The sequence below is a fragment of the Heloderma suspectum genome, chromosome 11, assembly GCF_057233095.1.
Source record: "Heloderma suspectum isolate Gila_16-S chromosome 11, 16-S_ref, whole genome shotgun sequence".
NCBI lineage: Eukaryota > Metazoa > Chordata > Lepidosauria > Squamata > Helodermatidae > Heloderma > Heloderma suspectum.
The window spans coordinates 13,602,501-13,628,715 of record NC_139468.1 but is presented as its reverse complement, the minus strand read 5'-3'; the positions used below and the strand labels follow the sequence as shown (position 1 = coordinate 13,628,715).

General features: G+C 50.4%; 2 protein-coding genes across 5 annotated transcripts in view; both read left to right on the top strand.

The window, feature by feature from the left end:
* SCAMP2 (secretory carrier membrane protein 2) overlaps nucleotides 1-6,214 on the top strand; it is a 36,352-nt gene extending 30,138 nt beyond the window's left edge. For both annotated transcript variants that reach the window (XM_084816913.1, XM_084816914.1), the window contains exon 9: nucleotides 3,664-6,214. In XM_084816913.1, the coding sequence (XP_084673039.1) occupies nucleotides 3,664-3,810 (147 nt within the window). In that variant the 3' untranslated portion in view covers nucleotides 3,811-6,214. The remainder of the gene's footprint in view (nucleotides 1-3,663) is intronic.
* Nucleotides 6,215-9,302: 3,088 nt separating this feature from the next.
* ULK3 (unc-51 like kinase 3) overlaps nucleotides 9,303-26,215 on the top strand; it is a 29,874-nt gene continuing 12,961 nt past the window's right edge. For 2 of the 3 annotated variants that reach the window (XR_014785327.1, XM_084816909.1), the window contains exons 1-12: nucleotides 9,303-9,466; nucleotides 12,842-12,982; nucleotides 13,634-13,754; nucleotides 14,982-15,086; nucleotides 16,982-17,125; nucleotides 17,821-17,903; nucleotides 19,941-20,096; nucleotides 20,474-20,579; nucleotides 21,271-21,311; nucleotides 22,961-23,063; nucleotides 23,906-23,970; nucleotides 26,189-26,215. The exon at nucleotides 26,189-26,215 is cut by the window's right edge and continues 52 nt beyond it. Coding sequence is in view for 2 of the 3 variants with exons in the window: in XM_084816909.1 (XP_084673035.1) it covers nucleotides 9,362-9,466; nucleotides 12,842-12,982; nucleotides 13,634-13,754; nucleotides 14,982-15,086; nucleotides 16,982-17,125; nucleotides 17,821-17,903; nucleotides 19,941-20,096; nucleotides 20,474-20,579; nucleotides 21,271-21,311; nucleotides 22,961-23,063; nucleotides 23,906-23,970; nucleotides 26,189-26,215 (1,197 nt within the window). In the remaining variant the exon portion in view is untranslated. The remainder of the gene's footprint in view (nucleotides 9,467-12,841; nucleotides 12,983-13,633; nucleotides 13,755-14,981; nucleotides 15,087-16,981; nucleotides 17,126-17,820; nucleotides 17,904-19,940; nucleotides 20,097-20,473; nucleotides 20,580-21,270; nucleotides 21,312-22,960; nucleotides 23,064-23,905; nucleotides 23,971-26,188) is intronic. The other variant, XM_084816911.1, reaches the window with a different exon arrangement.

Here is a 26,215-nt window from a genome sequence, read left to right as displayed (position 1 = left end):
TTCACACAACATGCTAACCCACATTCAGTGGTTGAGTGTGGGTTGTTTTAAACCATGGGTTGTTTGTTGAACTGTGGGTTAGCGTGTTGTCTGAATGCAGCCAGCATGGCTTGTTAACCATGCAGTGTGGCTTATTTTCTCAAACAAGCCACCTTGAGAACCCTTGGTTAGTTGTCGGGTTGTTCAGAGTGGTTAACAAGCCACACTGCATGGTTAACAAGCCACCGTGGCCGCGTTCAGACAACACGGTAACCCACCCTGTAGAAAACATGCTGCATTCAGACAACACACTAACCCATGGTTCCACGAACAACCTACAGTTCAAAACAACCTACGCTCAAACACTGAGTGTGGGCTAGCATGTTGTGTGAACAGCCCCACTGTCTTCGTTGCCCACTGTTGGCAGGCTGATGACAACTCTCTGCAGGGCTTCCAGGGCGGATGATCCTTGGTAGGTCACAACCTGGCATTTGAGAACGACTGATGGAAACAGTTTGCTGGAGTCCTATGGCTGGTTCACAGATGGGGGCTGGGGTGTGTGCACAGCAGGATGGTACCCAAAATCACACCCTTGTTTCCCATTTTAATTAATCTGGACTAGCCCCCCTCCCCTTTCTGTTCCATCTTGTGATGGCTTATTTATTTAAAATATTTATGTACTGCATTTCAATAAAGTGTCCCAAGTAGTGTACGTGTTTAAAAATCCAACTAATAAAATGGTAATGGTCACTAAAAACAGAGCAGAAGCATCCAAAACAAATACCGAAGGCCCAATGACAAATAGAAGTCTTGACTTGCCTCTGGAATGATAGTAAGGAAGGAGTTGCCCAAGCCTGCCAGAGCACTGAGGCTGCAACAGATGAGGCTCTGCTTCTTGTGCGGGCAGAGCTTCTCTCTGCATAAAGTGGATCCTTTAGCAGGACCTTTGTAGTAGGTTTCAGGAGTGGTCGGGCAGCTCAGCTGAGATAGTCTGGACTCAGACTTCACAAGAATAAAAACCAGCAACTTCAATTGGGCCTGTAAACCAGTCTGCAGCCAACATTGATGCATTAAAGTAGATGTTATATGAGAAAGCCAGCCCGTTAAGAACCAAGCAGCAGCATTTTGCTCTAGATCAGGGGGTTGAACCTCAGGCCTGTGGGCCAAATCTGGCCCACCTAGAGTCCCATTCCAGCACCCTAGGGTTCCACAGATGGCCCCGCCCTTCCATCCAACTGCCAGTCATTTTGGTGCAGCTTTTTCTCCATTCTAAAAGGTCAAAATGCCTCTCCTAAGGTTTAGTTCCTGACAGTAAGAGCTTCAAGCTAAAATGTGCTGATGTTTTTGGTGTTTTGGCCCTGTCCCCTTTTGCCTTTGGCCCTGCCCTTCCTGGAGTGTGGCCTCGGAGAGCTTCTTTGAAACTGAATTCAGCCCTGCTCTAGCTGGAAGACCAGAATCCCACCAACAACCATTGGATGGATGCTGAAAACCCACTTCTTTAGCCACCTGGACTGTGACTGGATAGTTCCAGTGTGTTGCAGAGCAACTGAGCTGTGTTAAGAAATCCCCGTTGTTCACAGCAACTCATCACTTTGAATGGTGGGGCAAGAACCTCTTGGCTTCCTGATGTGTCTGCCTATGGTGAATAAGTTTGTGCCATTTAGCCATTACAGCAGGGGCAGGCAACCTAGTTTGGTCCAGGGGCTTGGTTGCCCCCACTCTCCCAGACCAAGCCAATGGGCTAGGCTCCCTCCCCAAAGCCCCTTCCCTCCAGTGGCATCATCAAGCCCAACCCATCCACTTTTCTCCTTCCTCTGTGGAGAGAGAGGCATGGAACTCCATACCTCTCCCTGCACAGAGAAAGTGACTTGATAAGGGTTCGGGGAGAGGCCTACGGAGGGGGAGGTAGTCCTCTCTTGCATTACAGCAGGGGTGGGGAATGTTTTTCTGCTCGAGGTTACTTTGGGTAACTTCCTAGGGCCACTTGCCAGTGGCCGGTAGGACTAAAGCCACAAGATTGGCTGGGCCGAAGCCACCACACATGCATATTCCCCACCCACCCCCAATCTCACAAACCATTCCATCCAGGCATGCATGTTCCTATAATGATTATAGAGCGTACTACTTCTTAGGATGTGGAGGATTATCTTCCCAGTTGTCTGGTGTTTTTTTCTTCCTATTCCTTAGAAATATCTGGCTCTGGCTGCCTTTGGATGTCCAGTTCTTTCTGGTCAAGTTCAAGGCAGATGAAACATTGGAGGCTTCTCTCTGCTCTATGAGCCTCTCAGTATCTCTGCAGAACTGCAGTTTGGGGGTTCCTTGATGTCTGCAAATTTTGGCTTTGACCCACGTGAAGCTGCAGTGCTCACAGGTCCTTGGGAAGAGCATGCAGCGCTGTTTCTAAACAAAATGGTCTGGAATTCCCACTTCTCTGTTGGCGATTGAATTCAGGCTAGGCAACTGCAGCTTGAAGTATCTTCTATGTACAATGCTTCACAACACCCTGCAAGAGGGGGGCTGTCTGAGAGCCAACTTGAACATTCAGGAAATGAACATGGTGCATTTTCTTGCGTGGTGTAGTGGTTGGGGCAGGGATGGGGGACCCTTTTTTTTTAATGTCAAGGACTGCACTCCCTGGGGAAATTTGGGGGGAGAGCTGCATACCATGGGTGGGTGGGGCTGAACCCAAAATGGGTCTCCTATTTCTGCCACATTCTTATCTTTTCCTGCCCTTCCATCACTGCTGAAAATTACACACGGCACTGCAATTATGCAGCACTACAATTAGGGTTGGAGAAAAGGTCCCATTCATATCAGCTGGAACTCTTTTTGTAAGACTAGCTGCTGGGGGTGGGGGAGGCCCGAGGAGGAGGCAGTGGGCTGGATCTAAGGTGGCAGGGGCTGGCAGTTGCTGACCCTTGGTTGCTGACCCTTGGTGTTGGACTAGAAAACCCACATTCAAATCCCCAGTCATTCCTAAAGCTCACTAGAGGACCTTGGGCCAGCCGCCAACCTTCCTTATAGGTTGTGAGGATAAAGGGGTGAGGAGAACATGTTCACCTATTTGGAGGAAAGGTGGGATAAAATGTGTGAGGTTTCTTTTTAAAGTAAATTCTTTTGGGACTCGACCAGCTCAAAATGCAGATTGGGGGATGGCATGTTCAAATGCTTGCCTGAATCAAAAGCACCCTAGGTGTGGACAGCTAGGGCCCCTCGGGGTGGGGCGTATTCTCACTTAGCTTCCCTGAGATGCTAGCTTCCTATATGCAGGGTGGGGTGCACGCGGGGGGCGGGGAGGAGGTAGAGAGAGAATGAACAAACACAAACTAGAATATGGGCCTTCACCTGCCTTGTCAGATTGTATAGTCCTAAGGAAGACTGTAGCATATGCTTTTTCTGAATGTTCTATGATTTACTGCGACTTTGCCGTCTTACTAGAAGCTGCTGTGAGAGCAGTTGGTGAAAAGCGGCTGATCAGTGTTCCAAATATATTTGACTACAGCCAAACAATAGTCAGCCAGCTGACAGCCTTTGACCAGTTAATTGACCTGTGCGCTGCTCTTCGTCTTTGGTCTCTGTGCCGGTACACTGGGCAGGGAGCAAGCAGCGTAGTTTCTGTCTGTCTTGGCCATGGAGACGGGGGTTCTGCCCACGCTGATGCCTGTGCTCTCTCCCTCTCCTAAGGTTCATTCTCTGTATCGCCGGACAGGCGCCAGCTTCCAGAGAGCCCAAGAGGAGTTCTCCCAGGGCATCCTCACCAACAGGAACGTCCAGAACGCCGCTGCCGGGGCAGCCTCTGCAGCTGCTCAGGGTGCTTTTCGGGGGAACTGAAACCTCCCAGTGGGGCTTGCATCTTGTTCCCTTCCACACTTGCTCTAATCACTACCTGGTCTTCAGGATGCTCTTTCAGGATGCTGTTTCCCATGGGTACCAGTCTTAACTCCGAGATGCTTACAAGGAGAGGATTCCCTCAAGCATTGTCTTGCCTGCATCAGTGTCTTGTTGGTGGGAAGGGCTAGGATCAGGGCAGTGTTTTGTCAGGGGGCGGTGTCCTTAAATCAAATATATTTTCCCTTAGACCTGGTTGCGTACAACTTTTATTTCACTTCCCCCTTCCTTCCTTTCATCGCAGCGGTGTGGGGATGCCACTTTTGCACTCTTTAGCTTCTCTTCCACTGGAAGCTGTTGTGAAGAATGGCTCCCACTGCCCACCCCCTTAACATAGCCCCCTTAAGGGTACTAACAGTGGTCACTGCACTTCTTGATTTTTTTTTTTTTTTATACATTTTAATTAGCTGCTGATCTTTCACTGCCAGTATATGAGGAATGTCTGGCACATGTTTTTGGTGCGCACGCACTCTGTGATGCCTGGGGTACAAACTGAGAAACGCACTTCTTGCTTAATCCCCCGCCTCCCCAGTTAAATGCAACTTGACCGCTGAGACATTAATTCCCACAGCCCCCATCCCCTAGGCAGTGGAGAGTTTCCTCCTTGTAGGTGCATCCTTCACCATAGCCTTAAAGTTTGGGTGATATGGATTATTCACCCACTCCATTGCCATCTAGGAGTCACCAGCGTTGGGTAACCTAGCAGTTCAGTGCTGGGACACTTATCTTGGGATGCAAGCTGCAGATGGGGCAAGCCGGTTGAGCCGTCAAATTGACTTAAAAAGAAGGGGCAATGAACTTTCAGCAACTTTAGACCTCACAACGATCCAGTGCTACTTTCAACATCTACCCTTATTTCTGCTTTCAAGTGTTTCTCCTCTCCCTTATCCAGCTGCCTACTGCCCTCTCTTGACAGTGTGGGGAGCCAAGGATTCTGGGAGACCTTTCCTGTCTTTGTCAAAAGTGAGGGTGTTAGCTGAAGCACTTGTTTACTTAAACCTGAGCTTGTTTAAGTCTCCCTTCATCCCGCTCCTGGTGACTGCATTTTGTACTGTCTAGCTGTGACCCTCTTTGAGGAACGATTTGCCTGAAACTGTAGCATGTTCAGTGTGATTCGTACAAAGTGCATTCATCTGACGTGGTTTTCGACACCAGAGGAGTGGCTAATTCCACAGTGCTTCTACATATTCCACCAGAAGGATTCCATTTATCCTGGGAAGCTGTGAGATGGTGGTGGTTGTGTTTTCTGGGTTTGCTTCCACTGTCACTGGGTGCCGGATATGAAGAATATTCACTCCAATATAGCTTACTCCTGGGGGGCAGCGGGGGGGGACTGTGTGAATGAATGGAAAGGCAGGTTATGCTTCTGAGTTGGCTTGCAAGATGTGAGAACGGCTAACCTACTAACACCCCTGGATTGAATATGGAGATTGGGGAGGGGAGAGGAAGATACAGCCTTGGCAATAAATTGATCTGGGGTAGGTGAGGAGGAGGGAGGATTGTTTAACAACACTCATTTTTGTGCGAATCCAGGAGCTGAACTCTGGCTTCAAAAATGTTGGACTTCCAAAATGTTACACGTAGCTGAAAGTTCTATTTTAGCCTATGTGAACAAATCAGTGTAGAAGCAAGAAACAGCTAGGCACCACCTGAAATTTTGCTTTGACTATTGTCCCCAAGAGTTGTGCTACCTTGGGGAAAATCTAGATGACCTGGAATATTACCATAAGACACTAAGAGCACAATCCAATGCGTGCTTAAGGAGAAAAAAAAGTTCTAAAACTTCCAGCATTCCCCAGCCAGCCATGCTGGCTGGGGAATGCTGGGAATTATAGGGCATTTTTCTGTCCAAACATGCATAGGTTTGGGACCTAAACCATCTGTCGCTTTCAGTTACTTCCCTAACACATTGGCTTAATTGATCCGAAATGGACATGGAGTTAAATGAGTGGCCGCAAGTTACGCTCAGTGGATTTGAAGTACAAGGGAATATTCAAGGGAGTAAGACGTTCGAAGTCTTACTGATGGTTTTTCTTTGCTTTTGCTCATTTATATGATCTCAGTGTCTTCCCACCCCCAAAAAAAGAAAAATAGTTCCCGATTGCTTCGGAACCTCTCTTGTGAGGTTTGATGTAGCCCAGTACATCCAAGGGAAGTATTTATTGGCTTCTCTCTCTCTTTTTTTTAATTATTACTATACTTTGAATTTATGTAATGATGGCAGAAATGAGATTTTTAAAATGTCTTCCCCTCCTGGGTGCATTTTCCACCTCTGATCTTTTTCATGTAAAAATGTATATGTCAAACTTTTGTGCTTAAATACAGAATAAAAATGTCAAGACTGTTAGTACGTGCTTGTGAATCTGCACAAACTACAGTCCATGTGTGCTTTCTTGTATGCCTTTAAATGGTGGTGCACCTGCTTTTAGCCTCAAGAGAAGACTGAGGAGAGATAGGATAGTGCTCTTCAAGTGCTTGAAAGGTTGTCCCAGAGAGGAAGGCCAGGATCTCTTCTCGATCATCCCAGAATGCAGGACACAGAATAATGGGCTCAAGTGACAGGAAGCCAGATTCCAGCTGAACATCAGGAAAAATGTCCTGACTGTTAGAGCAATATGACAATGGAACCAATTCCCTAGGGAGGTGGTGGGCTCTCCCACATTGGAGACATTCAAGATGAGGCTGGACAGCCATCTGTCGGGGATGCTTTGACTTTGATTCCTGCATTGAGCAGGGGTTGGACTCAATGGTCTTATGGGCTCCTTTTGTTGTTGTTCAGTCGTTCAGTCGTGTCCGACTCTTCGTGACCCCATGGACCATAGCATGCCAGGCCTTCCTGTCCTCCGCTCTCTCCCGGAGTGTGCTCAAGTTCATATCCATTGCATCGGTGATGCTGTCTAGCCATCTCATCCTCTGCCGTCCCCTTCTCCTTTTGCCTTCAGTCTTTCCCAGCATCAGGGTCTTTTCCAGTTACTTTTCTCTTCGCATTAGGTGGCCAAAATATTTGAGATTCAGTATCTGTCCTTCCAATGAGCACTCAGGGTTGATTTCCTTTAGGATGGACTGATTTGACCTCCTTGCAGTCCAGGGGACTCATCAGAGTCTTCTCCAGCACCACAGGTTGATATGGGCCCCTTCCAACCCTAGTGTTCTATGATTCTATGCATGTAGAAGGTGCCAGGGCCAATCCAATTAAAAGGATCAGTAGAAGATGATTGGAAATGCCTTTCTCTTCCTGAAACTCTGGAGAATCGCTGACCATCAAAGTAAATGATACTGTACTAGATAGATAAGTAGGCTGACCTGGAATAAGACTGCTTCCTATGTTCAGGGACTGTTAAGTCTGTGGGATGGGGAAAGTGTGTCTGTTGTCTGGCCATGGGGGAAGCAAGGGAAAGGTTTGAGGTCATAATACTAGAACCCAGTGGGGTCATCCCAGGAAGGTGATTGGTGGGAGTTTCGGGAAAGGTTAAAGGGAGGACTTCTTCACACAGTGCGGAGTTGACCTATGGAATTCACTATCACAAGACGTAATGACGGCCACCAATTTGGATGACTTTAAAAGGGTGTTAGATATATTCTTGGAGGAGAAAGCTATCATTGGCTACTAGTCCTGATGGCTATATGCTACCTCCAATATCAGTGGCATGCCTTTGTACACCAGTTGCGGGGGAACATGGGTGGGAGGGTACTGTTACATTCATGTCCTGCTTGTAGATTTCCTGTGGGCAGCTGGTTGGCCACTGTGTGAACAGAAGGCTGGACTAGATAAACCCTTGGTCTGATCCAGCATGGCTCTTAGGTTCTTATGGGAGTGTTGTGGCATTGTAGAGGCAGGATAGTAAGCAGATGGATGCAAGGGCAATAAGAGCTATAGAACTCAGTCCTGTTAACACACTTAAAATAATGTGCCATTACCACAGTGGATCTGGAATCCCTTGGGTTATCCTTCAGAACTTTAATAGGAACATTTTAGTGTTTAATGCTATCGCTTGCAAGAATCTCCTAACAGCACTTGGTTATAATGCACACCTACCACAAAACTGAATCCCAGTGCCTTCTTCCAAGGCATGAACCTGCCTGCCTTACCTTTTTATAGCATGCCAGCTTTGGGTTCATGTTTTATTACTGTTCTACCATTCTGTGCAGCAATCTTCGTGTTTTGTTTTCTATTTCTTCCATCTTCCAAATGCTTCTGAGAAGAGAGCGTGCAACATCGGCACAAATGAAACTAATGAAGTGGAACTGAAACCATGCTGAGAGCCTCGGCCTCTTTGCTTTAGCTTCAGGACCTATGAGAAGGAGGGTAGGGGAAAGAACAGACTTCGTGTCTTTAAATGAAAATGCGGAGGATACCAGAGAATGCATCTCCAAGGCTGAGACAGCTGTTCTGTAGTGCTGTCCGTGTGCATAGTGTGTGCAGAGGAGCAAACAACAGACCTCTCTGCTCTAAGGTGCTTGCAAACCAAACTTAGTAAAGGGAAAGGATGAAGGAGGAGGCATGGGTAAAGGAATGTGTTCTATTCATTGGCACATATTTAGAATTGAAGCCAAGAGCTTCACGTGGCAGGTTTGGGAACGGAAAGGAAAAGTGAGTGGCACATCTCACAAGTGCTGGGAGGGAGTTATAGGATGGGAGTAGGAAGACCAGGCTTGTGAGATCTTCCAGGACCCTGAGATCCACTAACTAGGGGCTGGTGCAGAAGTCATACACTTAGAATGAAAGGATTCTGAGCCCAGGAATAAGCCAGCAAGTTGCTGGCACATGATCCTATCACTATTGTAGTTTAATTGAATTTTCTTTAAGCCAGCAAGTATCTCTATTCCAAGTGTAGAGTTTTGCATTTTCCATAAAATGCATACCCACTAAAGCAGAGAGAAAGAGGCTGATAAGCGCATTAAGGTATGCATATGAAACCTTACGTTTCCCCAGGAGATACTAAAAATTATTATGAACGTGCCTGTCTAAGGCTCTAGATTCCGCCCCCCCCCCCATCTCTTTCAAGCAATCAAACAAGATGTGCAGAGCGATCCTAGGCTTATTTACTCAGAAGTAACTCCTACTGCTTCCCAAGGGTTTTACTCTCCCTGGGAAGCGTGCACAGGATTGCGCCATGTTTTCAATAGTGTATTTTCCGTAGCAATAGCGTATTACAAAAGCAATACAGAACAACGCACAAAGCAGCAAGACGGAGCCGCGTATGGCCCAGCGCAACGACGCACAAGGCGGAGAAGACCCGGGCAAACCGCCGCCCCTCTCGAGGGTGGGCGCGGGGGTCGCGCGAGCGCGTCCTCCAAGCTCAGCGGGCCGCCGCTAGGGGGCGGGCGAGGAGGGCGGCTGCTCGGCCGCCTGCCTGCCTGCCTGCCTGCCTGCTGCAGGCCCTTTAAGCGGCGAGCGCGGAAGCGGCGGGAGGAGCCGCCGCCGGCGGGGTCCCAGAGCGGGGCGGGTTCGGGCGGCGCGGCTGGGCTGGTGCATGGGGTGGTCCCCGCCGGGATGGCCGCCGGGGCCGGCTGGGCGCCCCCTCAGCTGGAGGACTTCATCCTGACCGAGAGGCTGGGCAGCGGCACCTACGCCACTGTCTACAAAGCCTACAGGAAGGCAAGCGGGGAGGCGGAGGGCGCTCCGCAGGCCCTGGCTTGGACGGGGGCTCGCGGGGGCGCCTTCTTTCCCCTACCCCGGCGCCCCCCAGGCGTGTCGGGCTGCAACGCCCAGCGCCCCCAGCTAAGTGGCTGGGGAGGATGGGGGCGGTAGTCCGACGCGTCTGGAGGGCGCCGGGCTGGGGGCAGGAAGGCTGTGTGTGCATGTGCAGCACATTTCCCCCAGCTAAGTGGCTGGGGAGGATGGGGGCGGTAGTCCGACGCGTCTGGAGGGCGCCGGGCTGGGGGCAGGAAGGCTGTGTGTGCATGTGCAGCACATTTCCCCCAGCTAAGTGGCTGGGGAGGATGGGGGCGGTAGTCCGACGCGTCTGGAGGGCGCCGGGCTGGGGGCAGGAAGGCTGTGTGTGCATGTGCAGCACATTTCCCCCAGCTAAGTGGCTGGGGAGGATGGGGGCGGTAGTCCGACGCGTCTGGAGGGCGCCGGGCTGGGGGCAGGAAGGCTGTGTGTGCATGTGCAGCACATTTCCCCCAGCTAAGTGGCTGGGGAGGATGGGGGCGGTAGTCCGACGCGTCTGGAGGGCGCCGGGCTGGGGGCAGGAAGGCTGTGTGTGCATGTGCAGCACATTTCCCCCAGCTAAGTGGCTGGGGAGGATGGGGGCGGTAGTCCGACGCGTCTGGAGGGCGCCGGGCTGGGGGCAGGAAGGCTGTGTGTGCATGTGCAGCACATTTCCCCCAGCTAAGTGGCTGGGGAGGATGGGGGCGGTAGTCCGACGCGCCTGGAGGGCGCCGGGCTGGGGGCAGGAAGGCTGTGTGTGCATGTGCAGCAGATTTCCCCCAGCTAAGTGGCTGGGGAGGATGGGGGCGGTAGTCCGACGCGTCTGGAGGGCGCCGGGCTGGGGGCAGGAAGGCTGTGTGTGCATGTGCAGCACATTTCCCCCAGCTAAGTGGCTGGGGAGGATGGGGGCGGTAGTCCGACGCGCCTGGAGGGCGCCGGGCTGGGGGCAGGAAGGCTGTGTGTGCATGTGCAGCAGATTTCCCCCAGCTAAGTGGCTGGGGAGGATGGGGGCGGTAGTCCGACGCACCTGGAGGGCGCCGGGCTGGGGGCAGGAAGGCTGTGTGTGCATGTGCAGCAGATTTCCCCCAGCTAAGTGGCTGGGGAGGATGGGGGCGGTAGTCCGACGCGTCTGGAGGGCGCCGGGCTGGGGGCAGGAAGGCTGTGTGTGCATGTGCAGCACATTTCCCCCAGCTAAGTGGCTGGGGAGGATGGGGGCGGTAGTCCGACGCGCCTGGAGGGCGCCGGGCTGGGGGCAGGAAGGCTGTGTGTGCATGTGCAGCAGATTTCCCCCAGCTAAGTGGCTGGGGAGGATGGGGGCGGTAGTCCGACGCGTCTGGAGGGCGCCGGGCTGGGGGCAGGAAGGCTGTGTGTGCATGTGCAGCACATTTCCCCCAGCTAAGTGGCTGGGGAGGATGGGGGCGGTAGTCCGACGCGTCTGGAGGGCGCCGGGCTGGGGGCAGGAAGGCTGTGTGTGCATGTGCAGCACATTTCCCCCAGCTAAGTGGCTGGGGAGGATGGGGGCGGTAGTCCGACGCGTCTGGAGGGCGCCGGGCTGGGGGCAGGAAGGCTGTGTGTGCATGTGCAGCACATTTCCCCCAGCTAAGTGGCTGGGGAGGATGGGGGCGGTAGTCCGACGCGCCTGGAGGGCGCCGGGCTGGGGGCAGGAAGGCTGTGTGTGCATGTGCAGCACATTTCCCCCAGCTAAGTGGCTGGGGAGGATGGGGGCGGTAGTCCGACGCGCCTGGAGGGCGCCGGGCTTGGGGCAGGAAGGCTGTGTGTGCATGTGCAGCACATTTCCCCCAGCTAAGTGGCTGGGGAGGATGGGGGCGGTAGTCCGACGCTTCTGGAGGGCGCCGGGCTGGGGGCAGGAAGGCTGTGTGTGCATGTGGAGCAGATTTCCCCCAGCTAAGTGGCTGGGGAGGATGGGGGCGGTAGTCCGACGCGCCTGGAGGGCGCCGGGCTTGGGGCAGGAAGGCTGTGTGTGCATGTGCAGCACATTTCCCCCAGCTAAGTGGCTGGGGAGGATGGGGGCGGTAGTCCGACGCTTCTGGAGGGCGCCGGGCTGGGGGCAGGAAGGCTGTGTGTGCATGTGGAGCAGATTTCCCCCAGCTAAGTGGCTGGGGAGGATGGGGGCGGTAGTCCGACGCACCTGGAGGGCGCCGGGCTGGGGGCAGGAAGGCTGTGTGTGCATGTGCAGCACATTTCCCCCAGCTAAGTGGCTGGGGAGGATGGGGGCGGTAGTCCGACGCGTCTGGAGGGCGCCGGGCTGGGGGCAGGAAGGCTGTGTGTGCATGTGCAGCACATTTCCCCCAGCTAAGTGGCTGGGGAGGATGGGGGCGGTAGTCCGACGCGTCTGGAGGGCGCCGGGCTTGGGGCAGGAAGGCTGTGTGTGCATGTGCAGCAGATTTCCCCCAGCTAAGTGGCTGGGGAGGATGGGGGCGGTAGTCCGACGCGCCTGGAGGGCTCCGGGCTTGGGGCAGGAAGGCTGTGTGTGCATGTGGAGCAGATTTCCCCCACCTAAGTGGCTGGGGGCGATGGGAGATGGGAACTTTCCCCCAGCTAAGTGGCTGGGGATGATGGGGACGGTAGTCTGACATGTCCGGAAGATGCGGGGTTGGGGGGATAGGGTATTATTATTATTATTTATTGCATTTCTATACTGCCCTGTAGCCAAAGCTCTCTGGGCAGTTTACAAAGTTTAGAAGCATTAAAAATACAGTATGCAAAATTTTAAAACATTAAAAAAAAACACACAACCAGACAGTATACACAAAGACGACATCTTTGTCTCTGTTTTAAATCTAAAAACAACTTTGAGCAATCAGTTGAAGTCCGAAACATCTGGAGATCTGAGGCTTCTGTGGCCTCCCCCCCATTTTAGACTACCGGTTCCATAAGCCCCAGCCAGCCTGGTCAGTGTTCAGGGGTGATGGGAGTTGTAGTCCAACAACATCCAGAGGCACCAGGTTGGGGAAGGGTTTTTTTAAGCCTGGGAAAATAGAAAAAGGTCTTCATCTGGTGAAGTATTTGCAGTATTTTTATCTTGCTCTTCAGCCCGAAAAAAAATTTTCAGAGTGGCTTCTTATAAGGAAACAATCTAAAAGACATGACACAGAAGGAAAAGGGATTGGGAGGGAGGGAGGGAGGAAGGAAGGGAAAAAAGCCAAACTCGAGCACCAGTTTTTAATCCGCTTTTTAAGCTGTCCAAGTCAGGGGCCTGGGCAAGAGCTGGCTACCTCAGAGAGACAGGAAGTGATCTACCTCGTTATGATCTTAAGGCTGTCGAGATCATGTGGACAATTTCCCTTTTTGCATTGGTAGAAGAACGCGCGGGAGGTGGTGGCCATCAAGTGTGTGAACAAGAAGAGCCTGAACAAGGCATCTGTGGAAAACCTGCTGACGGAGATCGAAATCCTCAAGACCATCCGCCACCCGCACATCGTGGAGCTGAAAGACTTCCAGGTGGGCGGGCAGCAGAAGCGGGAGGCGTGGCCAAGCTGAGTTTCGGCGTGGGTGGGTCACAAGGAGGCTGGCTGGATTGGACCCCAGAATCCTCCACCTGGACAAGTGGCAAGCAGGGTCAAAGGCCTAAATACCAAAAATGCCAGTATATTTTAGCTGAAAGTTCTCACTGCCAGTAACTAAGCCTTAGGAGAGGCATTTCAATCTTGGGGGGGGGGGGGGGGGAATATTTATTTTTCTGTTTATTCGATTTGTACCCTGACTTTCTCCCAAAACATGGCAGTCAAGGGGGCTTACAGGCCCAATTAAAATGGATCAGAACAATACATTAACATCTGCATAGATGCTGGGATACCACCAAATGATTGGCGGTTGGGGGAAAGGGAGCGACCAAATGTGGAACCCTGATCAGGCTGGATTTGACCTCCGGGCAGGCCGGATTTGGTCTCTGGCCCTGAGGGTCTACTTCCCTGGTCCACATCCTTCTTAAAAGTGCAGTGCCCAGAACTGGACGCAGTCCTTTCTCCTGGCTTTGCAATTGAAATGACAGATACCCGTATCAGCTTTCAGCCTTTTGGAAGGAAACTTGATGGAGATGGGAGAGAGGTTGTGTTCTTAGTGAGCCCAGATGGTATTTTGTCTGCCTTTTAGTGGAACAAGGAGTACATCTACCTGATCATGGAATTTTGTGCTGGGGGTGACCTGTCTCGCTTCATCCATGCGCGGAGGATACTCCCGGAGAAGGTGGCCCGCATATTCTTGCAGCAACTAGGTGAGGAGTGGGGAGGAGAGGGAGAAATGGAGGGGCTGGATCTCGATGGTAAGAGCGCAGGCGTCGCTTGCAGGGAATCCCTGGTTTGATCCCCAGCATCTCCAGGTAGGGCTAGGAAAGAATCCTGCCTGAAACCCTGGAGAGCCTTTGCTGCCAATCAGTGTCGACAATACTGAGCTAGATGGACCAAGGGTCTGGCTCAGTCTAAGGCAGCTTCCTGTGTTCCTAGTCCCTGGCATCTCCAGATAAAAAGGCTCTCGGACATAGTTCAGTGGCAGAGAACATGTTTTGGCATGCAGAAGTGCCAAGGTTCAATCCCCAACTAAATGGATCTCAGGGAGCCGATGCTAGGAAAGGCCTCTTTCAGGGGTGATGCGCCAGGCATGCTCACAAGAGGGATTCGGGTTTTGTTCTTTGACTTACTTTGAAAAAGTTCAGAGCTTGAGCTTTGGGCAGCTCAGGAAGGGAGAGGGATGAGGCAAAGGGGAGGTTAATGTGCATGTAATGTAACATGTGACATACTGTGTGTATGCACATGTAATAATGCTTACTGCTATGAGCTCTTAGAGTGCTGGGCCAATGAAAGGACAGGCACAGAATGTTGGGAAAGGGCTGAAGGGAAGTCAGTGAGTGATAGGGGAGGAAGAGAAGCTGAGGAAAAGAGCTGAAAGGGCTGAAGGAAAGTCAGTGGGTTATAATTAGAGGAGGAGGAAGAGAAACTGGGGAGAAACAGCTGAAAAGACACCAGAGGGAGGAGACAGAAAAATCTTACATCACGTGTTTTTTACCTCAAAGTTCAAGAAATGGTAAACGATCTTTTTAAGAAGAACATCTTTTTTATTTTCCTCTTTGCTGGTTTATTTGTAGTACATTTATTTCAAAAGTGTGAAGTTCTTCCAGTCGCAAGGAAAACGGGCAATCATATTTTTATCCAATCATTCTTAGACTACTAGCCCCTGTGGGCGACACGGGATTTACACTAGTAATAATAATGATGATGACGATGATGTAGTCAAAAAGTGGAACAAGTGGAAGGGGGAGGCAACAAAGACACTTCTGTGGGCACAGGGTTTTTCTAACCTACATGACCAGCAGTGGCGAACTGCTGGTGGGGCAAGGAAACTAAACCTTAGAGTTTGGGTTTTTGATCAGGAAGCTTTTTTGCTAAAGGACGCTGCCTTAACGTTCCCCTCTATGTCTGAGTGCCGCTTCTGTTCGTCCAACCAGCTTGTGCCTTGAAGTTCCTTCATGACAAGAATATCTCCCACTTGGATCTGAAGCCCCAGAACATCCTGCTAAGCTCTTTTGACAAACCTCATCTCAAGCTGGCAGGTTGGTATGGGCAGGGCTTGCACGACCGGCTCAGCACTTATTCTGGGAGTTTTTCAGAGTTCCAGGACAACAGGACTGGTAGTTTCCTTCTTCTTTGCTGCACTCCATTACTTCTTCATTTATAGCTTGCTTTTCTGTGTTCCAAAGTCGCATATAATATGTAAAAACAAAGCAATCCCACAGGATGTGATGATGGCCACTTACTTTGATGGCTTTAAAAGAGATTTAGACAATTCTGTTCCAGGTGGTAGTCTCAGTCAGAGGGGTTCTAGGCAAGAGTTTGCATTCCAGCCAAGCAAGGCAAAGCCCAGTCCCCAGTAAGGCAAAGCCAAGCCAGGCAAAGTTCACTGTCCAGTAAGGCAAAGCAAAACCCAGTTCCCACCAAGGCAAGGCAAGTTCAAGAACCTGGTAAGGCAAAGTAAAGCCAGATAAAGCCCAGTTCCCAGAAGGGCAAGGCCAAGCCAAGGAAAGTTCAAGTTTCAAGGAGCACACTGGATAACTCCGTGTGGCACTCAGGCTGGAAATGCATATGCTGAAACATGGCTTTAGCAACAGAACCCTAGACTGAAACCTAAATCAGGTTTCAGCTCAGTCTGGGTAATTAGCTCTGCCTCCACTTGGAATAGCCTTTTCCAGTTAAAGGGGCTTTGCCTGGTTCAGCAGCCATTGGCTCTGATGGTGCAGGAGAGACTGTAGCTCTTTTAAAAGCCCTGCAGCCCTTATGGAAACCAACCCTCCTCCTGTCTAAAGGCAGGTAATTCCAAAGCCAAGGGGCCACTGTAAAGAAAGCCCTGCTTCTCGTTGTCACAGTTCTTCTCTCAATGAGAATGTATGAGAACCAGTGTGGTGGTGTGGCTAGAGTACTAGACTGGGACTCGGGAGATCTGGGTTCTAGTCCCCACTCAGCCATGAAGCTCACTGAGTAACCTTGGGCCAGTCACAAACTTTCAGCCTAACCTACCTCATAGGGTTGTCGTGAGGATAAAATAGAGAGGAGGACCATGTAAGCCACCTTGGGCTCCTTGCACAAGGAAAAATGGTGGGATATAAATGTGATGAGGAGGAGGAGGTATGAAGCCAGAGCTGACCACAACTGCAAGTAGAAAGCACGTGCAAGTGTGTGAGCCAAGCTAGAAGCTTTCTTGCTGGTGAACTAGTTCTCTACCTGCAAGGAGGGTTTTTTTTAATAGAGGAGAGCATTCTAAAATGAGATTCCCCCACTTGTAGTCTGGAATGGTTCAGCCCATTTTTCCACCTCAAAACACTCATGCGCTCTCTCTCTTATTCTCATTTATGTCCTGCCTTTCCTGTGTACATGGTTCTCCCCTCCCCCATTTTTATCTTCACAACAACCCTGTGAGGTAGGTCACACTGAGAGGTAGTGACTGGCCCGAGGTCAGCCAGTGATTTTTATGGCTAATGAAGGATTTGAACCTGGGCCTCCCCTATCCTAGGCCAACACTCTAACTCATACACCATGCTGGCTTTCCACCTCTACCACCTCATTCTCACGCCATTCAGCTCCACCTGCCTGTGATGCAGCCTTGCATTTAAGCACTCTCCTGGTCACCATAGACGACAAGGGATTCCATGCAGGCGAGTGCATGGAATTCCGGGTGGATGGGTGAGTGAAGTGGAAGGACAAATCACTCCATTTCTCCCCTGAGCCCAGCATAGAAACTAAGTGGGCTAACAGAGGAGGGAAGCCCCTTCCTACATGCCGAGCAAAGAAATGCATCAGGCTGCTTCAAGAGGAGCAGAGCTCTCTGTCTCCACTCTGCCAGCCCCCAGCAGCCTGATAGGTATTTCTGCAGGCTAGTGACTTTTGTGAGCTTATTTACAAGGCTGCTTTCAAACTGTTCTTCTCTGCTGTCTTGTTTCACCACCACCACCAGATTTTGGATTTGCTCAGCACATGTCTCCAAGGGATGAGAAGCACGTGCTCAGGGGCTCGCCGCTTTACATGGCTCCAGAGATGGTGTGCAGCCGGCAGTACGACGCCCGTGTGGACTTGTGGTCTGTGGGGGTGATTCTCTATGGTAAGCCCACCCTCTGGTTTTGCGACGAGAAGAGGGCTGGTTCGGGCTGTGCCGCTGGGTTCCACGCATGTCTAGGCAGCAAAAATCAGGAAGATTGAAATAGCGATGCCAAAAAATCTCACATACTCTTAAACTGTGGGTAAGTGGTTTGGGGACAAGGCGCTAACCGCAGTTTGTCTGTGGGACGTTGCGGGAAACCGTGGCTAGCAAAAAACAGGAGGTGGAGGAGGGAAGCCATTTGCTAGTGGGGGAGGGGCCTGCAGGCATTCCTGATCGCCAGCGCATGGCATGAAATTCCATGTGACCTGAGCACTACCAGTGGAGGCTGGTGGCTCCGATGTCAGTGGGGCAGTGAATCTGCTCCGGGTTTCAGTCAAAACTCTAAAGGACCTATCCAAGGTGCATAGAGAGCTCCTTTAGAGTTCTGACTGGTTCTGACTGAAACCCGGAGCAGATTCACCACCCCACTGACATCTGCGCCACCAGCCTCTACTGGCAACTACTGACAGGGCATTGGCAGCATCTAATGCGGCATCAGGAGATTCAAAATACCCTCGATTTGAGCATTGAGTGCTGCTGAACATTGGGGCTGGCTGGTAAGAATTTGCCACAGGGATGCCTGTCCTCGTGGCACACGTGACTCACAACCCAGCTCTCCAAACCTCCTTTGTGTGAGTGTGTCTTCCCTTTTCTAGAGACCCTGTTTGGGCGGCCGCCTTTTGCCTCTAAGTCGTTCACTGAGCTGGAGGAGAAAATCCGCAGCAATCAGCCTATCGAGGTAATATTGCAGCTGTTGGGATGTGGGGGTACCAGGGAGGGAGTGCAAATGGGTGTCATTTGAGCTCGTGGAAGGAAAGCTTCTGCGTTGTGCCTGCCACAGCCAACGCTACCCTCCTGTCTAGTCTTTGCCATTTCCCCACTGGGAGACAAAGTGCTGAGAGAGAGCAAAGGACTGCAAGGGCCGGAAGAGGATTCTCTCTCCCTCATGTGCCCTTCTGTCTCTGCGCAGCCCTGCTTCTCCCGATTCCAGCAAGCAGTTCAAAATGTGTGGAGACGCAAGATTGGACAGCAGGAAGCAGGTGGGATCTCTTGGGGGGGCCACCTTGACCTGCCCCTACCCGGACGCTACAATCAACATCTGGGGCCTTCCTCCGAGTGCCACCTTCAAGGGAAGCTCGGAGGGTGGCAACAAGGAAGAGGGCCTTTGCAGTGGTGGCCCCCTGACTGTGGAACGAGCTCCCCACTGAGGCCCACCTGGGTCTGACACTCATCTTTTCAGTGCCAGGTTAAGACTGTCCTCTACTCTCAGGCATTTAATGCCATATGATGGGACATCTATGCCAGCTGTCTGAACATGTCTAGTATTTTATTGAAATTGTTTTTAGCTGGTTAAATTTTTTAATTTTTCTATATATTTTACATTTTATGCTGTGTTTTGTCTGTGAATTGTTGTGAACGGCCCTGAGAGCTTCAGCTATTGGATGGTATAGAAATGAAATTAATAATCATCACTCCAGAGGCTACTTCTTGTTGATCCCTGATCCTAGCACACGCACGCACAGCTAGGTGCACATAGGTGTGAACCTCCAAAACGGAGGTGCGTTGTCTTCTGGAACCTCCCTGTCCCCACCTCCGACACCCAACAGTTTGGAAGTCAGCTGCCCAGGTTGCATAGCTCCCTCCACTACACTTGCTGGCCCAGCAAGCAGTACCTCTCAAATAACACCTCTGTTTTCTGGGGCATAAAGGCATGCAAGAATTCTGATGAAAATCACCCTATCTTGTTTTTGCAAATAGAGTTTAGATTCTCCTTATTTTGGGTTGTTTGTTTGTTTGCTTGTTTGAATGCAGGGAAAGGGAAGGGTATTTCAAGCTTAATTCTGAAACGTTACCAAAGTTCAGGTTTACATGGTGCTTTGTTCAGCTCTAAAACACGCCCTTTCAAAAGCTGAACTTCAAAAGCCGGGTCTTTAAAAGAAATGTAAAACCAGGTGGGTATTAGATCTGCGAAACTGTGTGGGCTGGGGGAGTATCTATTCTTTTTCCCAATGGGACAAATCGTAGCTTGGAGAGGGGGTATGATTTACATCAGGAAAGGGGTGCAGGGGAACAGGTGTCCCTCCCCCAGCTCTGTGGTCCCAATCCAATTCATGGGAGCACCTTCCATCCACCCACCTCCTACAACTTTTTAAAAAAGGAACTTCAAGTGACAGGCAATCTGATCACAGGTCTCCAATGTCTTGCCTAGTTCGGCCCAAAATACCAAACTTTGTTATACTCAGATTTTAGGCAGGCAATCCTGCTTTGATTGTCTCGAAAATATTTATGCATCAGTTTAATGTGGATCATCGGGCGGGAGGTGCAGTCAGTCAGAGATCAGGTGCATCTCCCTTTTGCTCCTCCTTTGTGAAAATTTAGGGTAGTATCTAATGTTAGTCCTACTCTGAGTAGACCCATTGAAATGAATGGGACTTGTGCGAGACATTACTAACTCAAGTCCCATTCGTTTTACTGGGTCAACTCTAAGTAGGACTAACAGATACTACCCTTAGATTGTAAGGTCTTTGGGGCAACCACCTTTCTTTTCCTTTATGACACTTTCTGGTGCTATATACATATTGAAAATATGGTTGCTGTTGGCATCTGTACCCATAATCCTCTGCTGTAAATACTACTGCTGAGACAAGGTATCTCCTCACAATCCCCACACACAGGCACACTTCCAGCTTAGTGCTGCTGTTGTTCAAGGTGGGGGGACATTGTCATTTTAATCTCCCTGTGTCCCAGATCCCTGCCATCTGCCTTTCTTTCCTAGCTCCCCGGTCGCCCCCGACTCTCCCCGGAATGCCGAGACCTCCTGCAGCGCCTCCTGAAGAGGGACCCCCATCAGCGCATCTCCTTCAAGGAGTTCTTCGCTCATCCCTTCGTGGACATGGAGCACATGCCTAGCGCAGAGAGCCTGGGCAAAGCAGTGAGTGGGAACGGCGCTAGGGACCGTTGAGCCCCTGAAAGCGCCAAGTTGCTCCTTATTAATTGCCCCCGTATCTGTTGGCCTCCATAAACATTGCCTAGTTTGTACATCCAGATAACGTCAGTTGTTATGGAGGCCTCTATGGGGAGGTATCTTGGGGTGGAGCGGGCTGGGCGCGGGGAGGAGAATGAAAAGCTATGTTCTGCTCAAGAGGTGGGGTTTCTCTGGGCCAGGGGATCTAGCCAGCACCTCCCCGCCCCCTGCTGCCGCTGTCACCTCCTCCTCCAAACATTTCACCCAAAGTTAGTCTGAATTAGGTGAGCCATCCATTCCCGTTCCTGCCTCTTTCCTCATTCTGCTTTCTCTCTCCTTCGCAGACCTCTCTCGTAATGGAAGCTGTGAAGAAGGACCAGGAAGGAGATGCCGCGGCTGCCCTCTCTCTCTACTCCAAGGCTCTGGAGTACTTTGTCCCTGCCTTGCGGTGTGAGTGGCCCAGCCGCCATTTTCTTTTCTCATGCTCCCTCCCTCCCTCCCTCCCTCCAAAGCAGGGGTGCCAAACATGCGGCCCTCCAAGCTGTTCCAGCAGCCTGCCAGACACCTCCCACCCCCCGCAGCATCGGCCCCCAAAATAATCATGGCAGCACTGCCTGAGGTTTCCCTTGTGCCAGCGAGGAAGACCCACCCTTAGATCTCTTTTGAGAGGTCAGAGATGAGGAAGGGGCTTCCTAGCTAACACTGGCGAGTAAACCCCTTCCTCATCAACTCTCTCTCAGTAGAGATCGGAGAAAAGAGACGGGTTTCTTTGCCAGCACCAGCAAGTTAACCCCTTCCTGATCTCCAGTCAGAGATAAGTGGGGTGCGTGTGCCTCTGGGTGTGCAAGCACGCGTGTGCCATGGCAGTGGGGAGCAAGCCAGATGGGATCCCAAAATGCCCATTGGCATAAGCAGCTAAAGAAAGCGACCTTTGGTATCTCAGGCCTGGCTGCCCAGCATGATTAAATGTGCCCAGTCTCCAGTGTTTTTTGTCAATTGGGGCGATTTTCCTTTTCCTTCATTGACTTGCAGAGTTGGGGGATCGTCCTCAAAGGTCATGTAGACCAGCCCTGCGCTGACTCCATTAGCTTTGCCCCTCCACATAATACGCCTGTCTTTCTGTCTGTCTTGTCTCCCTCAGATGAGACTGATGCCCACAGGAAGGAAGCACTCAGGTCCAAGGTGAGTCTCACGGCTCATCAACCCGTGGGAAGCCTGGGCTATGTGACCTTTGGGGTGGGAGTAATGATAGGGGTGAAATGGAATTGTTGGTGGGGTGCATGAGCTTCTTCTATGGACGTAGTCACTTTGGGGGTGCAGGGAAGATAAAACCAGCATGCACTTTATTCCAATGTGCTTTCAGACCCAGAAGTGGCTGCAGAAGTCATGTGTGTTATTCCGGCTCTCTCTGCCCCTCCTTTGCATGAATAGCTGAATGAACCCATCATTAGTATTCCTTTTTTTTTTTTTGGTATTATATCCATCCATCTATCTATCTCCTGCCTTTCTTATATAATAACCCAAAGCAGCTAACAACATATTATTTAAAACAGGGATGCAGAACCTGAGGCTCGGTCCAAATCCAGCCTTCCTGAGGTCCCGATCCAGCACTCTGGGGTTCCCCAGAAGGCCACGCCCCTTTCCCCATGACCACCAATCATTTGGTGGTTTCCTGGCTTTGGGGCAGGGTTTTCCCCCACTCTAAAAGGTTGAAATGCCTCTCCCAAGGCTCAGTTACTCTCAGAACTTTAAGCTAAAACATGCTTGTATTTATTTATTTTTACTCCTCCCCTTTTGGCTTTGCCCCCCCGCACTTTGGTTTTGGCCCCACCCACCATCAGAATGCTGCCCCCCAAGAGCTTCTCCAAAATGGAGTTTGGCCCTTGTGCCAAAAGAGATTCAGCGGCTCTGGTTTAAAGCAATGATATAATCAATCAATACAAAGCAGAGAAAATGAATACCGACATGGAAAAGGTCCAAAGCGACATAAACAACAACAGCAGCCCAGAAAGATGCATAAAAATCTATAGCACTTTGCCAGCACACAAAACACAGAAAACAGGATAAAATTAAAAAAATCCACGATTCATCTTAGCCCACAGGCTAGTTGGAAGAGCTGAGATTTAGCCTGCTCTCTTAAAGCCATATAACACCTGGGCCTGATGGGTCTCCCTGGAGATGACATTCCAAAAGGCTGGCGCCACAGCTAAGAAGACCCTGCTGGTAGCTGTCTGCCATGCCTCATGCGACGGTTGCACCTGGAGCATGCCTTCTGATGTTGAACAAAGTGTGTGGGGCGGAACATACGGGAGGAGGCAGTCTCTCTCTATTTACTAGCACCCGGCTTCTCTCACAGGCTGGAATAGCCCTTTGTTTGATACAGCAAAGGCTTCAAGCAAACTCACATGCTGGCTGGGGAATACTGGGAGTTGCAGGATCATTTTCTGTCTAAACGTGCATAGGATTGTGCTCTTAAAGGCTTATTCATTATAAGCAGGTCAAAGCTTCTGAATTTTAAAACCCACCATTCCTATTCAAGTTGTATGCTTCTGATGGTACCAATTCATGGCTGCTAACCATGCAATCCTATGCCTGTCTACTCAAAAAGAAATCCCGTTGAGTTCATTGTGGCTTACGGCCGGGTTAGTGAGTATGTGCAACAGTTTGCAATCCGGCATCGGGGTGTTCGGTCTGCCAGGGTTGAACATACACACCCCTCCCAAAAGCAATTTTTGAAAGCATGCTGTGCTCTGGCTCAAATGCTGCTATTCTCTTGCACATCTGAAAACAAAGTCTCACTTTTGTGTTTGCGTCATTTCCCCCTCATTTAGGTGAGCCAATACGTCTCGCGGGCGGAACAGCTCAAGGTGCTGGTCACCTCCAACAACAAAACCCTCTTGCAGCAGGGTTGTCCTGCCAGGGACGTCTTAAAAGGCAAGTTTCCAGAGCAGAGGGTGGGAGGAGATAGTCTGTTGTACCACAGGACGCTTTGCTGTTTTAGCTGCCTAGAACAATGTTATGCCTTTGATGGAGTGAGCTCTAAAGGAGCCTTCCCCAAGCAGCAGTTTTCAGAGGTGTGTTTGGACCACAGCTCCCATCATCCCCAGCCATGGTGGCTGAGGATAATTGGAGTTGCAGTCCAAACACACATGGAAAGCACCGCTCTGGGAAGGCTGTCCAAAGGTTAACACTTTCCATCGTGGGGGGGTGGCCACCAGGAGGCGCAGCTCCACAGCCGCTGGATTTGGATGTCCAAAATCTGGCTGAGAGCGCCCTGCTCTCTTTGCCATATTTACTGTGGTAGCAGAACCATCCCAAAACGATGTGTGGTTGCGTCTTTTCCCGACAAGCCCAATATCCTTTGTTGTGTTGGAGTTTTTCCCAGCTAGCTGAGTAGAAACCAAGAAGCATTCCCTTCCCATCAGCTTGGACTGAATGCCCTTATTTATTGATTGCTGATTGCATGTTATTGCTGCTCTTTCCATTTTATGGATGGGCAAATTGCGGCCGGTCGTGACATAACCCCGACCATCAATTGTGCATGTGTCAGGCCTAGAACCTTTCTCCATGAAGTACCAGGGTTTGTTTGTTTGTTTTTAAGCTTGTAGGGAGGTGTTTTTTTTAATGTTTTTACACACCTGGTAACTTTTTAAAAAAGCTGACTGGAGTGGTACAATCTACCACCTCAGGACTGTACCACCTCCTTTTTCTGCACATGTAGAACATCCCTCACATCCCATGCAACTGGCTCATGCTTCTTTTCCATTTTGTTCCAGAGATGTCCAAGGACAAGCCTCGCCTTTTTGCCGCTCTGGAGGTAGCATCTGCCGCTGTAGCTAAGGTCAGAGGCCTCAGTTTAGCAACGGGAGAGTCATCCAGCCTAAACTTCCGTCCTGAAATCCATGCACCTGATGCAGTTCCATTAACACACCTGTCTGCAGCCGCAGTCAGTCAGAGCTGTTTTCATGCACATTTGGGGGAGATTGCATGTGGCTGGGTCTTCTGTGCAGTCTTTACTGGAGATGGGACAAAAATTTGAGCAGGGGCGCGGTCTGCTGAAATGGCTGCACGTAGAATTGTCCGCATACCCAGCTCTAGTCACTGCTTCTATTCCTCGTTGCTGTTAGCTCCACAGCCCGGGGAGCCGCCACGGGGGATCTGGCCTGCGCAATGCTTCTGCCCCCGTCCATCCCTTTGAAGGCCGGAAGGAGTGAGCTTCGTGTAGTTATCTTTGCCTCGGCCAATGAGCCGCTCCAAAGAGTTGGACTCGCATTGTCCGTTGCTTGTCTCCTCCAAATGGATTCCCCAGCCTTCTGCAGCATTCTGCTTCCTTTTTAAAAAAGATAAATCTTTTTTTTTTTTTTACAGTGCTGACAAAGGTGTACAAAAGTATACAAACAAATAACTGGACCATTACCAACAATTTAACAATAGGGAATATAAACACATTTACCAATACCAGCAAATACCACAAGGTTCGCAGCAACGCAAAAGGTTGCACATTCTTGATTCTTGTTACACGAATGCATTACAAATAAGGACCACTTTTCTATAAATCTGTTATTTTGTTGTCTTCCCTCCCTAACCCTTACTATGTTAGTTAACTTAACCATATATATTATTTCCTGTAATTTAATAATCCAATCATCCATTGCGGGGGCTTTCTCTTTTTTTCCAGTTTGCAGATATCAGCATTCTGGTGGCTGTTAATAAATGCAGTGTCATCTCTGTGTCATCAGACTCATAGTGTCAACTGTTTGTTTTCTCCGAATGGATTCTCTAGCATTTTGCAGCATCCTGCTTCTTGAACGGCTCCTAAAGGAGCATGGAGTGCCACAGAGAAAGCAAATCATAAAGAACATAAGCAGAAGCTGGCTGCTAGATTAGGCGAAAGGCCTATCTCACGGGGGCAGAACCTCAAATCTGGGGGCCAAATCTGGCCCCCCAGGGAACCCCAGATGGCAACAACCCCTTGCCCCTGACTACCGATCACTTAGTAGTTTCCCAGCTGTTGTGCATTTTTCTCCATTCTAAAAGCTTAGTTATTAGCAGTAAAAGCTTTCAGCTAAAATAGGCTGGTATTTTTTTAGCATGTTTGGCCCACTTTGCCTTTGGCCCACCCCCTTTTGCCCTTCACTAGAATTCCCCCCCTCGAGCTCCTCCCAAATGGAATTCAGATCTCGGGCTGAACAAGGTTCAACACTCCTGGCCCATCTAGTCCAGCATTCTGTTTCCCACACTGGCCAACCAGTTGCCCCAGTGGGAAACCCACAGGTAGGCCATTTCCCTCTCCCTCTGTCATTCCCCAACAACTGGTCTTCAGAGGCATAATGCCTCTGATCTTATTTATTCATTTAATGGATTTATATACCGCTGATCATATATAAAAAAAATCTCTTAAGTGGTTTACAAGAAAATTGCATACTTTAAAATACATTATGGTATACACTAAAATACTACTAAAATACACGATAATTGCTAAAACATACATATACAACATTAAAACCAATACAACACCATACCTGCAGATGAACAAACTGGGCAGCACACTCGCTTAGGGAAGGCTTGGGTAAAGAAAAGGGACTTTAATTGGTGCCTAAAGCATGCTTTAGTTGGTGCCTCCCAAATACCAGCGGGGAGGACATTCCACAGGGTGGGTGCCACCACAGAGAAGGCCCACTTCCTAGTTGCTGCGAGATGGCAGTCTGCAAGTCATGCTATGTAGTATAGAGCCATTATGATTAGTAGCCAAAACAACAACAGAGCCCAGCCCTGTGTACAGGGACCTAGTGCAGCGTTTGCTCAGGGGTACAAGTGCCCCACAGCTGCTGGATTTTTGGCTGATGGCAGGGCAAAAAACGTAAGTGCCTGGTTTTGGCTTGGTTTTTTAGAGCAAGGGATTGGCAAATTTGGGGTGGTGTGGCATGAAGATTCTCCGCCCATGGATTCTAGCTGTGTTTTCTGTGCATGTCTTGTGTTTACATTTCCCCCTGTCTTGTTCTTTAAAGAAATGCACTGTTGCCTCGCTGTGACAGATCCTCTTTGTGTCTCTGTTCTAGGAGGAGGAGGGTAAAGATGACTGCGAA